The following is a 14031-nucleotide window of genomic DNA, read 5'->3' as shown; positions in this document are numbered from 1 at the left end:
CCCTGCACACGCTCGTCCGCACCGACGAAGCTTCCCTCCGGCTCCCCACCCCCGCACCGCCACCCGGGGAACCCCAGCGAGAAGGAGGGGAGAGGCGGCGGCCGCCGGGCAGGGCAGGCCAGCGCGCGCGCGTGCGCTCCGGGAGCGAGGGATCGGTCGGGATGTCGACGCCGGCGAGGAAGCGCCTGATGCGCGACTTCAAGCGGCTCCAGCAGGACCCGCCCGCCGGAATCAGCGGCGCGCCGCACGACAACAACATCACCCTTTGGAACGCCGTCATATTTGGGTAACAGCACAAATCCTGCCATGTTTCTCTTCTGTTCATCCCTAGGTTTTGGTGCTTGGGGATCTCGCGGAGTCGCGATTTCCGTTGTACTAGTTCGGTGCGTCGTTGATGTATATGGTGCCGCTGTTATCGTCCCCTGATGTTGTTGTTTCGTGTGATTCTGCAGGCCCGATGACACGCCGTGGGATGGAGGTGAGCCGCCGGTTCCCGATTTAGGTTTCAGTTTGTTTCCTTCATTCATCCGTGTGCATGTAGCTGCTCGATTACTAGTGTTTGCCTGCTGTGTGATACAGTGATTGGTTGATTGGCGCTGCAGCTGGACCTATTTATGATCTGTCTGTAATCGCGCGAAAGATTGTTGTCTTTCTAGTTTGATTTCTCATGCACACGGTGTGGATGTAGAGCTAAGGGGAAGTAGAATAACTTTTTGCCCCCAAAGTAGCAACCTGCCTAACTAAGCCTGTCGTTTACCGGTCAGTTTACGTCACTGGTATGACAGGAAACCGTCGAACCGAAAGCTGTAGCATTCGTGATGTCCGTTGTTTAACAGAAACGTAACGGGCTGCCTGTTGTGACATAGTGATTGGCTAATTGGTACCGTACTACGGCCTATTTGTAATCCGTAATCGTGTGAGAAATTGTCGTCTTCCTTGTTTGATTTCTCTTATACAAGGTAAAGCTAATGGGAAGTGCAATAACTTTCTGCACCCAATTACCTACCTGCCTAACTAAGCCTGTCGTTTACCGGTCGGATTATGTCACTGGTACGGCAGGAAACCGAAAGCTGTAGCATTTGTGATATCCGTTGTTTAACGGAAACATAACGGGCTTCCTGTTGCAATATAGTGATTGGTTAATCGGTACCGCAGTTGGACCTATTTGTAACCTGTCATTGTGCGACAAATTGTCGTCTTTCTCGTTTGATTTCTCATATACACGGTGTAGATGTAGAGCTAATGGGATGTACATTAGCCTTTTGCCCCCAGAATAGCAACCTGCCTAACTAAGCCTGTCGTTTACCGGTCGGTTTATGTCACTGGTATGACGACAGAAAACAGAAAGCTGTAGCATCCGTGCTGTCCGTTGTTTAACGGAAATGTAAAGGGCTGCCTGTTGTGATATAGCGAATTGGTTTATTGGTACTGAAGTTGGACCTATTTATAATCTGTAATCGTGTGAGAAATTGTCGTTTTCCTCGTTTAATATGCAATAACTTTTTGCACCAAAATAGCTACCTGCTTAACTAAACTGTCGTTTACCGGTCGGTTTACGTCACTGCTACGGCAGCAAACCGAAAGCTGTACCATCTGTGATGCCCGTTGTTTAATGGAAACAGAAAGGGCTTCCATCTTGTGTTTGATTGCTGCTTTAATGCTAAAGGGTGTCATCCTCTCACAAGTTAGCAAGAAACATGCTTTTACAGATGTTAAATTTGGTCTAGTAATGTGCACAGTGCAGCTATCTTTAAGCAAGGTTAATTCCTATCTTGCCTCTGTGTAGTGCGTATCTGGCCTAAGCGCACGCCCAGCAGCGCTTAAGGCTAGGCATTTCGTTGTCGCCTAATGCATAGGGCACACCTAAGTGCACGCTTAGAAGCTCCTTATTTTTATCATTGCTCTAAAGTGTACGTTACAGTTTGGCATCCTACCTGGCACACCTGAAATCAGTAATAAGCATATGACCCATAAAAAAACATTCTCTTGGCTCTTGAAATAACAGTGACGGAGTGTGTGCGCGGGTTAGTCTTCTCGACTATCATTACTTATATCTGCTGGTTTTTTTTGTGGTGTATGCCAGCTAGCAATTATTATGTACTCCCGCTGTATCAAAATATAAGACGTTACTTGACACTATGACAGTGTCAAAAAAGGTCTTATATCTTGATACAGAGGGAGTAATATATATCTCCCGCAAAAAAAAGGGAGTAATATATATGTACTACCTTAGTCTTAGCCTTAAGTCATGAGTTCGTCATGCACGTGTGTAGCCATCATATGAGCGGTGATTTGGGAGCCCTTGTTTGAGATGGGGTCTCTATTCCTACCTGCGCATGTTGGAGTATGATTTATTTATTATTGGTATTTGTTGTCGTAGCACAACTGGCAAAATTTATCGGGGCACATTGTATTTTTGTTGGGCAAGATCACTTCATCTCTAGAGCCCAGAGGACAAACAATTTTGTCTTCTGCAAGGTACTGAGATGGGGCTGCAGTAATTAAATATCAGCTTTATTTTGTGGAGTTTTGTTTGTTTGGGACAAAGTATTCTAGAAGCCTAGAATACATGATCATCTGATTCAGGAATGTCTACTTTCTACCCAAGTCCAGTTGCCTGCAAGACTTAAAAACACCCTGAAATTGTGATAACTGATAATATATTTTTTGGATCCAGTTTGATGTTCATTGGATCCTATCCCTTTGGTTTGGTTTGTTAAGATCACAAACTGCTTAGTTTAGTTTGACAAGCTTATGCTCATGATCCAAGGAAACTACATACATGGTACCAGGGAAATATGGTCCGCACTGTGTCTTTCCATTGCTGTAGTCTGGAGAACAAACTAGTGGTTTTATTAAGTAGTCATAAGTTTAATAACATTTATTATGTTACACATTATAGGTACGTTCAAGCTGACCCTGCAATTCACAGAAGATTACCCCAACAAGCCACCAACTGTTCGTTTTGTCTCAAGGATGTTCCACCCAAACAGTATGTCCTCTTCATGACTTCCATTCAATCACTTGATTACTTCTTGAAATGACTACTGTTCTCAGAGATTGAAGCCTTGAGGGTCTGTTTGAAATTGGTTTAATGTTTTCTATTATCTGTCCAGTTTATGCAGATGGAAGCATCTGCTTGGATATCCTACAGAACCAGTGGAGCCCTATATATGATGTTGCAGCAATATTGACCTCTATCCAGGTATTCTTTAGGCCATCTCTCTTACTGTAATTAGATTAATTTTCTAGCTTTATTGGTTGCTGTTCACTTCATTACACAATGCAACCATTGGCACCTACCAACTACTCTTTAAGTTTACACTGTTGTCATCAGAAGTAAAACCTGTTTCAATTTTACAATAGTATAGAGGAAACAAGAACGGTGCTCGCCTATAGATTGACATGAGTTGCACAGTACTGTCATTGAGGCCAGATCCAGATCTTATTGAGAACTTTTATTGTGTAACAACCACCTGTCCTATAGGTAACATGCGACCAATAAAGAGTTACCAGTGACACAGCTTGCTAAAGTTTGATCATAAATAGCAAGTTACCAAATACAGCCTTTTCTTCCGTTCTGTTGTGGATGTAAAAATTATTTTCCTCATTTACTTTGAAAGTAGTGTCCTGGGGTGCTATGGGTTATCTGTCCCTGAATCCACACACTATACTTAGTTTACTTATTTCTATCGTGGTTTGCTATGCAGTCCCTGCTGTGCGACCCGAACCCGAATTCTCCTGCGAACTCTGAAGCAGCCAGAATGTACAGTGAGAACAAGCGCGAGTACAACCGCAAGGTTCGTGAGGTCGTGGAGCAGAGCTGGACAGCGGACTAGCGTCGCCAGATCCTGCAATAAGCAATGCCTGGAACGTCTCCATTTCTGGCTTTGCTGGTCTGTACCACCGAATTAAAACATTGAAAAACCCCATGGCCGTTGTGTCCCTGTGCTTGATCTCCTCTTGTTTTTTCGGTGCTTGTGACCTATTTGGTGAACTAAGGCATGTTATAGCCATTGTAAAGATTTTATGTTATAGCTAAGAAGTTGGTGCTGCTTGCGAGTCTTTAAACACTTGGTGTGTTCTACAAATGGTATTTGTGCTAGTTTTGGTAGAAACAGGAACGATGCTTGCCCAACATTATTATTGCTAGCATAGAGAAAAAACATAGGAATATTTGCTCCCGAGATGAAGGCTTCAGGTAGAGAAACAACAGAGGAATTGAAAGGAAAAAGAAAGCTCTACACTGACAGAAGAAATACAACCGTAGTAGTTGGGAGCCTGCTTTTCTGCACATCCTGGAGGACAACTCATCACCGGCAGCTGCATGTTCATCCATCCTCCTGGGAGCTGGATGACTTGGACGGGAGAAACAGCTGGTTTATTATCATCTATCTGCTGAATCTGGAGGACCTGGCGGTCCGGGACGACGACACCGGGGACCCGTCGCCGCTCCGGATCTCCCCCTCCCAGTCGTCCTGCACCTGGGTGGCGAACTGGAGGTTCCAGAGCACGTCCTCGACCGACGGCCGGTGCACCGCCTCCTTGGCCAGGCACCTCAGGCAGATCTCCATGACTGTCCTCAGTGATTCCTCTGAACAGCTCTTGCTCACCGCCGGGTCCACGAAGCTCCTCCTCCTGGCCCTGTCCTCCTCGGCCATTGCCCATAGCAGCTGCAGCACAAACAAGATTCAGGTATCTGTGTTGCGTTGCGCACTACCATCTACAACTAGGTGACCGATCATACATACCAGTTCCTTCATTATTTCCACCTCATATATGGATGTGATGGGCTTTCCAGACACAAGCTCAAGCAGGATCACCCCGAAATCAAATATGTCAATCTTGTCGCCGAGCATCGTGCTGCAAAGTAGCATTGCGGAACAAGGAAAGATGAAGAAAATATTAGTTGTGCCGGTTGGAATTGCTAGATGATAAGCATCTGAAGCTTGAAACTTGTAGATACCTGTCAGTTTGGTGCCTGCTTCCAGCCCCTCCCTGGTCGGATTGACAGACAAGCATACATTGTTGGTCAGCAAATGGCCATAAAAACCTTACAAAGAGTAGCTGGATGTTTTCATCCCATAAGTTAGTATTTCGCGGATCTACCTCAGGTTTTGCAGCCTCTCCTAGGATCGGAATGTTGTAGCTGCCGATTTTGGCGACATGGTTTTGGTCTAGAAGAATGTTGCTGATCCTCAGATTATTCCCAAACAGACCAGGTATGATCCCTCCATGCAAGAACTGTATGCCCTTGGCAACGCCGATGGCGGCTGATATCCTCTGCCCCCAGGTAAGCTTCCGTCCTTCAGTTCCTTCTGGTAATGAACAGTTCAAGCAAAGCAACATAACATTCAGGCATTGGACCGTCAGAGCAATTGAAAAAAATGGAGATAAGAGCTGACAACATACGCGAAATCCTGCTCCTCAAGTTCCCGTTTTGCACGTACTCGAACACGAGGTAGAGTTGGGTCACGGTGGATTCGTCGAGATCGTATTCAAAGCAGTGCCCTAGAGCACTGACCAAGTGCCGATGCCTGAGCCTAGATATCGTTTCGATGTGGCGGTTGAAGCTTTGGGAGCTCTGGTTCCTCTTAACCTTGAGGCTCCTGATTGTCACCGAGGCACCATTGCTTAGCTTCCCCAGATACATCTGACATGATGAACTCATGGTCATGAACATAACCAGAGCAAGTCGTGGTAAAATTTCAGGCATCACTTGCCCCAATTTGTGAACAGACTGAAGAAAATTCAGTGAAGAGATCGATGACGCTGTACCTCGCCATAAGAATCTTGCCCAAGCAGGCAAGAGTTTGCGAAGTTGTTCGTCGCGGCCTCGAGCTCGACCAGAGAAAATGATCTATATGGTGGGATCCCCAAAGCTCCTAGCTTCACTGTCTGTGATATGTAACCTTTTTATTTGTCATCCCAAATGCCAAAATGGAAGCAAATGTTAGTGAGTTTTTCATCAAGTTTGATTTCAAGAAATGAAATTCAGGGTCTCTTAGACTAATTTCACAAGTCATAGGATGAAATTCAGAGATCGATCATACGTGCATCGGCGAACAGCTTGGAAGGGTAGGCACTGGAAGTAGAAGTATGGTCCTCCATCAATGTCGCCGAGGGCCTCGTCTTCGCCCCTTCCATGGTCATCTTCTTGACGGCGAAGAAGGCCATGGCGCCGACGAGCGAGACAGCGACGAGGACCGCCATTACGATGCCGGCGATGAAGCCGGCGTGCCGGCTAACTTTCTTCTTTTCATTGTGACGAGGAACTATCCCCACGGCCAGTGCCTGGTTCTGACAGAACGGCGACGGGTGCTGCGAGCCGTCGCCCCTGTCCAGACAGTTCTCCGACGAGAGCACCACCGTCGCCGGCTTCCCGCCCGGCCTCAAGCAGGCCGGCACGCTCCCCATTAGGAGGTTCGACGACAGGTCGACCAGCCGGAGGTTGTCTCCGCAGGGCACCTTGTCGGACAGCGCCCCGGTGAACCTGTTCCCGGCGATGCTCAGGTACTGGAGCGACGGCAGCGAGAGCAGCGCCGGCGGGAACGGCCCGACGAAGCGGTTCAGCGACACGTCCAGATGCTCCAGCAGGTAGAAGGAGCTGAGCTCGGCGGCGGGCAGGCCACCGGTGAACTTGTTCCGGCTCAGCACCACCGACGCCACCTTCCTCCCGAGCCGCGGGAACGCCGGGCCGAGCGAGTTGCCGCCGACGTCGAGCACCTGGAGGCTCGCGAGGCCGCGCATGTCGGGGAGGTTCCCGGAGAGGTTGTTGGAGGCGAGCACGAGCGAGCGCAGCGACGGCGCCCTCCCGAGCGACTCCGGCACGGCGCCGGCCAGCGAGTTGTTCCGCAGGCTGAGCACGGCAAGCGCCGGCAGCGCGGTGCCGACCCAGCCCGGCACCTCGCCGCCGATCATGTTGTCGTCGAGGATGAGCGTCTGCAGGCCCTGGAGCCGCGAGAGGCCCCTCGGGATGGGCCCGTAGAGGTAGTTGCGGCTCATGTTGACGATCTCCAGCCCGGCGAGCCGCTCCAGCTTCCCCGGCAAGGGGCCCCAGAGGCCGAGGCCGGAGAGCGTGAGCACCCTGAGGTCGGGGAGCCTGGACAGCGTGGTGACCAGCGCGCCAAGGGAGAAGTTGAGCGGGAGCGGCGGCGCGCCCTGTGCGGCGCCCTCGACGTGGAGCTGCGTGACGGTGTCCCCGTAGCAGACGACGGAGGCGGAGGGGGCGACGGTGCCGCCGCCGCCGCAGAAGTCGGTGGTGCGGCGCCAGTGCCGGAGCGCCGGCGGCCGGCCCAGCAGGTGCTGCACCTTGAGCAGGGTCCACGTCTGGGAGGCCTGCAGCAGCGGCGCGCCCCCCGGGAGCAGCACGACCAAGAAAACCAACCCCAGCAAGCAGCCCGGGCCAGCCGCCGCCATTGCCGGCCAAGAAGACGACGACGATTCCTTCAGCGACACCGCTCGACCGATCGATCGGCAAGAACCGGCGGAGCGAAAAGACGATCAGATTAAGAATGTGTACTGCACACGCCAATCTGCTTTGGCGATTGCTTTCCGGCTTTGGTGATCGAGGACTGTACGTGCCGGCAGCCGCTGCGGAATGGAGCTTTTGATTGTGGGTTGTGGTACAGGAAATTTCAGAGGCCTCGCCGCCTGGATGTAAAGCGGCAAAGCCGCCTGAGCGACAGGTGCTGGTGAGTGGTGACCAGACAACAACAGCAACAACAACAATGTGCTTGTGCGCAGACGAGGAATGGCGTCCAAATTAGTCCCTCACAAGTCACGAAGATGCTGGCACCAGACTAGACCATTAGCAGAGAAGCCTGCTGCAGAAAGATTTGCAACAGCATTAGATTATATGCTTGCTCAACAACTGGCGAAAAGAAAGATAAACAAGAGTCGGCGTGCCGAGCTACCACTTTGGGGCCAAAGCTAGCTACGTTACTTGACAGGAAACTAAACAAAAATGAAATGAATTTTACCTCGCGGCCACTGGAGCTGCGGCGGCGGCAGAGATGGAAGAGGCCAAGGGAACTTGTGATGGGCGGGACGACGAGCTAGTGGAGTGGCTAAACGTACAGACACTCACAGTACACTGTGGTGGCTAGTGGAGTGGAGTGAGTGTCCTGTGAGCTATGGTACTGGTGCAGTGCAACTTGTAGCTGCTGCGGTGGGGATTAGTACCGTTCACGGGGGTGCGGCGGAGGCGCCAGGGAACCGGGAACCCGGAGCAACGGACAGGTGGTGCCTCAGCTGGAAGGCTGGAGCAGGCAACGGACGACAGCAGGCATCAGTCCGATGCTCCACTTTTCCCATTACTTCCTCTGTAAGCTAATACTCCCTTGGGTCATTTATAGTCTGCATATAAGTTTTGTCTCAAGTCAAAACATCTCTACTTTGATCAAACTTATGGAAAAAATATCAACATTTATAATGCCAAATAAATATTGTTAGATTCATTACGAAATGCAGTTTTATGGAATACATATTCAGTATGGTAGATGTTGATATTTTTAAATATATATTTGGTCAAATTTTGTAAAGTTTGACTTGACCCAAATTTAATACGCAGAGTAAAAAGGACTGAAGGGAGTACTACTATAAGGGAGTACCAAACAAAAAAAAAAGGTAATAATGCCACTTTAGCACTCCCTTCGGATGGGAATATAAGTCGGGCACGGGTTTTCAGGCCTTTGATTCGGTAGTGAAAAAAATGTGTTGTAGTATGTCATAAAAAACAAGTTTTTACATTTGCAGTCGCGTGAAGTTTCTACGCACATTTCTTTGTGACATACTTCCTCCGTCCCAAAATTCTCATTTTAAATTTATCGAAATACGGATGTATCAAGTTATATTTTAATATTAAATACATCCGTATCTAAACTAATGTAAGACAAGAATTTTGGGACGGAGGGAGTATTACGGACGATCTAAGAGCAACTCCAATGGGGCGACCCATTTCGTCCGCGGCCGTCCGTTTGGGTCGGCGCGGACAGAAAAGGCGGCCCAACGCGCCGACCCAAACAGACGCGCGTTCGTTTTTTGAGCCTGATTTGCGTCGACGCGGACACGCGACGAACGCGCGCTTGCTCGTCTACTCCTGTCCCCGGGCCCGCTCGTCTGTGGCACATTGGCCTTCCCTCCCCCTAGCCAACAAGCAACCCTCGCCCCCGCCTCCTTCGTCACCGACGCCGCCGCCCATTTTGCCAGCAACTCTTCCAGCTGACGTCGCCTCCACATCTGCCCAGCAACACCGCCCTTGCCCCCAGTCGCCCGCCGCCGCCGTTTTGCCGCCGTGGAGCAAGCTGGTTCCCCGCCGCTGTTTCGCCCACGCCTAGCCGCCCCGTGACCAAAAAGACGCCTCGCCGCCCTAGCCACAGACGACCGACACGCTCGTCGGACGCCGTCACCCTCGTCGAACACCGACCGGGCAGCTAGCTGGTCTGTGGGCGCCGCGTCTCCCCTTGCCGGCCGTCTCCTTCTTCGACGCCCGCAAGTTGTTCAACAGTTTGCCAAGGTACGAAAATGGACTCCGCCGACGAGTTCTTTTTTCATAATTTTCTTTGCGACTACGACGATTCGTCCGACGAGGAGGAGGAGATATTGGCTGCTATGTTGGTCCATCACCACCTCAACAACCAGCGGCCGTTGTTCCGTGGCTCCATTCCGGGCCACCTTCCGGCGTTGAATCGTAATCGGGAGAGCGGACATTTCCTTCTCTGGAAGGACTACTTTGATACAACAAACCCGTTGTTCAAACATCACAAATTCCGCCGCCGATTCCGTATGAGTAGGCATGTTTTCAACCGTATTAGAGAGGGAGTGGTCGGCTATGATGACTACTTCGAGTGCAAAGAGGATGCCGCCGGGAAGATTGGTTTCTCCTCTTATCAGAAATGCACTGCCGCCATCCGAATGCTTGCATACGGAGTGCCCGGTGATCTCATTGACGAGTACGTCCGTATGAGCGAGTCTACATGCCTAGAGTCCCTGTATAAGTTTTGCAAGGCTGTGATTGCTGTGTTTGGCCCTGAGTACTTGAGAAAGCCGACAGCTGAAGATACAGCCCGTTTGTTGGCGATGAATGCAAGCAGGGGCTTCCCGGGGATGCTTGGCAACATAGACTGCATGCACTGGGAGTGGAAAAACTGCCCTTCTGCTTGGCAAGGGCAGTATAAGGGACATGTCAGGGCTTGCACTGTCATACTAGAGGCCGTGGCGTCTCAAGATCTCTGGATCTGGCACTCTTTCTTTGGCATGGCTGGATCACACAATGATATCAACGTGCTTCAGTGCTCGCCGGTGTTTGCTAGGCTTGCCGAAGGCAACAGCCCACCGGTGAACTTTACTGTCAACGGCCACACCTACGACAAAGGGTATTATCTGGGTGACGGTATCTATCCTCAGTGGACCACTATTGTCAAGACAATACCCAACCCTGTCGGAGAGAAAAGGAAAAGATTTGCCCAAGAGCAAGAGAGTGCTAGAAAGGATGTCGAGCGTGCCTTTGGTGTTTTGCAATCTCGATGGGGCATCGTTCGGTATCCTGCTAATACTTGGAGCACGCAGAAACTATGGGAGGTGATGACTGCTTGTGTGATCATGCACAACATGATTGTAGAAGACGAGCGCCCGGAACGTCTGTACGATCAAGGCTTTCAGTTTCAGGGTGAGAATGTTGTGCCTGAGCATGGAGTAGCTGCAACATTTGAGCAGTTCACTCAGTTTCATGAAGACATGCGTGATTGGGAAACTCACGTGCAACTGCAAAATGATTTGGTTGAGCATATGTGGACTCATGTTGGCAACCAATAGATGTATTTTTTTATTCATTTTGCAAAACTATGTGAAACATTTTTATTTTTATTTGGCCTGTAAACTATACTATTTATTTGGGCGGATTATTTTGTTTGTTAAATTTTTATTTCACCATATGTGAGAATGCAATACAAAATTGGACGGCCAGCCGGCCACGCCTGCACATATGGGTCGGCGCGTTGGGCGCGCTGCTGACCCATATAAAAAACAGGGCGGACGCCAGGGCTGACCCATATAAACGGACAAAAAACGAACGAAATCGCAGTCCGTTTGGGTCGACCCGTTGGAGTTGCTCTAAGTCCCCATTTCAGAGTTATGTTCCCATCCGAACAGAGTATGGTGCTTCTTTGCTTTATTGGGATTAGATTTTGGTCTCTATCTGTTTCCAACCTAGATATGGTGCTGCTTTATGTCTCGACCTTCTTTTACACAACTTTGCTGATTAAGAGGGACGTGACAGGCTTTCGGCCTTGAGAACAGCGGTGCCGATCGCCATGCTTGGGGTTTGGTAAATGTTAATGATGCTCCACACCAAACTACCAACACTCTGGCTAATTAGCCTAGCCGGTTCTTGCCTTCCGGGGGCAGAAGTAGCCGTTAGGACAAACATGATGCTATTATTGCACGGTATACCGTATGATGCTAGGCTAGCATTGCCCTTCAAATGGACCTTTTTCAAAGCGATGAGTACCTGTAGTACGTACCTCCATTCCATACGGCCGCCCCTTTCCGCACCTACTGCTGGCTACTGCGATCAAGCATCATCAACATGGCTCGCCTCTTTTTCCCGCTTTTCCTTGGATTCCTTGGTTCTCTCCTTTCCTTTCGGTAGACTACTTTTTCACTTGTAGTGCAAGCGGCCACTTGATTTCCCCTGATTTCCTCTCTGCTTTGGTTAAAGATGGTGAGGGGGCAGGAAATCGAAGAACGCCCTCCATTCCTGGCGTGGAAGAAGGGGGTTCTTGTGTTAAAGGAGTGAATTGCATAAAACCATCACATTTAGGGCTTTGTTTGTGGAAAACTACCTGATCGTTAATTTTTTGTAAAAGTAACCGCGCATTCAGTAATCATTTTGCAAAAAGCACTGATCGAATGATTTAGTTCATTTAATCACTTTCTGACAAGTGGGGCCGGATTGTCGGAAGCTAACTTGGCAAAACATTTACAAACGCCCTCTTAGGCCTGGAAAAACACAAGCAATCAAGCCCCTCCCTCTCCCCCCGCTCGGCTGCCGGCCACAGCAACCGCCACGCCGTCCTCCGGCGAGGAGGCGATGCCGCTGACCTGACCTGACGCCTGACGGACGAGCACCTGGGGACGGTTGAGTGTGCGGCTGCTCGCAGCTGGTGCTGCTCGCCGCCGCAGCTGCTGCTGCTCGCCGCAGCTATCCCCTGCTTCCACCCCGTCTGGATCGGGAGAGCCAGAGCCCCCCGAGCTACCCAGCCCCGCGCCACTCCGACGACCTCGTCGCCGGCGACCACCGCTGCCCTGTCTACCATCTCCTTCCTCCTCCCTTTTCTTTTCTTCTCCACTGCTGCCTCGTCTACCATTGGCGACGGCCGGAAAGGCGAGAGGTGAGGCCGCGTTGGCCGGGATTGACGACGCGGGTCGCCATGGCTGTGGATCTCGTCGTCACGCGCACGGACCTGGCATCAACGACGCCCTTGCGCCCGTTCCTCTCAACGCCCTGGACCTCTAGGCTCCCGTCGCCGCCGCCGGAAACCCACAGCCAGCCCCGCCTCTCCTCATCTCCTCCTCCATGCCCGTCTTCGCCGAGGGAGACCACGTGCACCTCGCCCCTGCTTGGCCCAGCAGGACGAGTCGTGACAATCATTGGAGTTTGTCCTCCTTAGAGCTCCGAGACGCATCTATCTCCACGGCGCAGCGCTTCTCCCTGACAAGTGCGGGTTTACTGTCACCACGCGGCTGGTGCGTTCTGCGCGTCGCTCCAGCATCCCCGACCCAGCGCGAGCACGCCCCTCCTATGACCCAGCGCTCGCCTTGCTCCGGCGTCCCCGACCCAACAGCGCCCAGGAGTCCAGGAACCTCCGCCCCACCCTCTGCCCTGCGCGTCGCTCCGGCGTCGCTGGCCAAGCAGCGCGGCGGAGGCCATGAACCCGACGCCCAGCGCGCCTCTGCCCGAAGGGTGGGGGGCTGATTGCTTTTGTTTTTCTAGATCTAAGGGGGTGTTTATAAATGTTTTGCCAAGTCAGCTTCCGACAATCCAGTTCCACTTGTCAGAAAGTGATTAAACGAGCTAAATCACTCGATCAGTGCTTTTTGCAAAATGATTACTGAATGTGCGGTGACTTTTGCAAAAAAATTAACGACTAGGTAGTTTTCCGCAAATGAAGCCTCAAATATGTAGTTTTATGCAATTCACTCTCTGTTAAAGAAAAGGTGAGCACGGAATGCAAGCGAGGCACCGCATGGGGTTTTTTTTTTTGCGCTGAAACCATGATGAGTTCTTCCAACTGTAGAGTGCTCTGATGTCCGTGAGATTCATGCGTCGATCCTTGTGAAATTATAAATGCCCATCCTCCGGCCAACCTGTGCTTTTTTTGATGTGCCAGTGAATTGTCCTACTCAGACCACGGACAGAAAACATTCTTCTCGGTTTACTTTCCATCTCCTCTCCGTTCACTTGGCATAAATCTACCATTTTCCCAATTCCTCACATGTGCATACGCAATTGGATTATTGTGAAAGTAAAGAATGTGTGCGCCTCGAAGGGAAGGCAAACACATAATAAAGGATGCACTATGCTCTACACCGGGAACACGTAAATGGCGTGTGCGATGTAAATCCAGAACCTTGTAATAATATTGATGGACTGTTTGGAAAGTAGTAGGAGATGAAAAACATAGAAACAGGAAAAACTGTAGGACGATATAATATCTTGTGTTGATTGTTTTTGAGATAGCTAACCGCTCATATCAAGCGGTTATATAATATCTTCTGGATTTGTACAAAAATCTGAAACACATACTCCCTTCGTTTCAAATTACTTGTCTTGGATTTGTCTAGATACGGATGTATCTAGATTCATTTTAGTGCTAGATACCTCCGTATCTAGATAAATCTAAGACAAGTAATTCGGAATGGAGGGAGTATATGGTACAACATCGTTCACCACATCCAGGAATTCTTCACTCTTTGGATGCTTGATGACCTCGCGGAGGATGACATAATTTGGAAGCACACAGCAGTGGT

General features: G+C 50.2%; 2 protein-coding genes across 3 annotated transcripts; one reads left to right on the top strand and one right to left on the bottom strand.

Annotated features, from left to right (window-relative positions):
- The first annotated feature begins 6 nt into the window (after positions 1 to 6).
- LOC119303480 (ubiquitin-conjugating enzyme E2 2) lies at positions 7 to 4073 on the top strand. Its single transcript, XM_037580615.1, has 5 exons — positions 7 to 286; positions 453 to 478; positions 2903 to 2992; positions 3117 to 3205; positions 3711 to 4073. Exons 1-5 carry the CDS (start codon positions 162 to 164, stop codon positions 3837 to 3839), a joined length of 459 nt encoding a protein of 152 aa, XP_037436512.1. The 5' UTR covers positions 7 to 161; the 3' UTR covers positions 3840 to 4073.
- Positions 4074 to 4269: 196 nt separating this feature from the next.
- LOC119303479 (probable inactive leucine-rich repeat receptor-like protein kinase At3g03770) lies at positions 4270 to 8259 on the bottom strand. 2 transcript variants are annotated; one of them, XM_037580613.1, is made up of 8 exons: positions 7983 to 8259; positions 6054 to 7826; positions 5779 to 5912; positions 5413 to 5653; positions 5110 to 5318; positions 4967 to 4998; positions 4752 to 4863; positions 4270 to 4673 (listed from the first exon to the last, which is right to left on the bottom strand). In XM_037580613.1, exons 2-8 carry the CDS (start codon positions 7417 to 7419, stop codon positions 4392 to 4394), a joined length of 2376 nt encoding a protein of 791 aa, XP_037436510.1. In that variant the 5' UTR covers positions 7420 to 7826; positions 7983 to 8259; the 3' UTR covers positions 4270 to 4391. The 2 variants fall into 2 exon arrangements, with proteins under 2 accessions (XP_037436510.1, XP_037436511.1); XM_037580614.1 differs by having other exon boundaries at positions 6054 to 7823.
- Between the last annotated feature and the right edge of the window lie 5772 nt (positions 8260 to 14031).

Source organism: Triticum dicoccoides, chromosome 5A (genome assembly GCF_002162155.2).
Source record: "Triticum dicoccoides isolate Atlit2015 ecotype Zavitan chromosome 5A, WEW_v2.0, whole genome shotgun sequence".
NCBI lineage: Eukaryota > Viridiplantae > Streptophyta > Magnoliopsida > Poales > Poaceae > Triticum > Triticum dicoccoides.
The sequence above is the reverse complement of the archived record's forward strand: the minus strand, read 5'-3'. Positions and strand labels throughout refer to the sequence as shown.

Bases quoted from the DNA above. Each gene is read 5' to 3' on its own strand.
- LOC119303480 (XM_037580615.1), top strand. From the start codon at position 162: ATGTCGACGCCGGCGAGGAAGCGCCTGATGCGCGACTTCAAGCGGCTC. The intron at 287-452 runs GTAACAGCACAA...GTGATTCTGCAG, and splicing joins TGGAACGCCGTCATATTTGG to GCCCGATGACACGCCGTGGG. The intron at 479-2,902 runs GTGAGCCGCCGG...TACACATTATAG, and splicing joins TGACACGCCGTGGGATGGAG to GTACGTTCAAGCTGACCCTG.
- LOC119303479 (XM_037580613.1), bottom strand. From the start codon at position 7,419: ATGGCGGCGGCTGGCCCGGGCTGCTTGCTGGGGTTGGTTTTCTTGGTC. The intron at 4,999-5,109 runs GTAGATCCGCGA...CAATCCGACCAG, and splicing joins GAGAGGCTGCAAAACCTGAG to GGAGGGGCTGGAAGCAGGCA. The intron at 4,864-4,966 runs GTATCTACAAGT...GCTACTTTGCAG, and splicing joins AGCAGGCACCAAACTGACAG to CACGATGCTCGGCGACAAGA.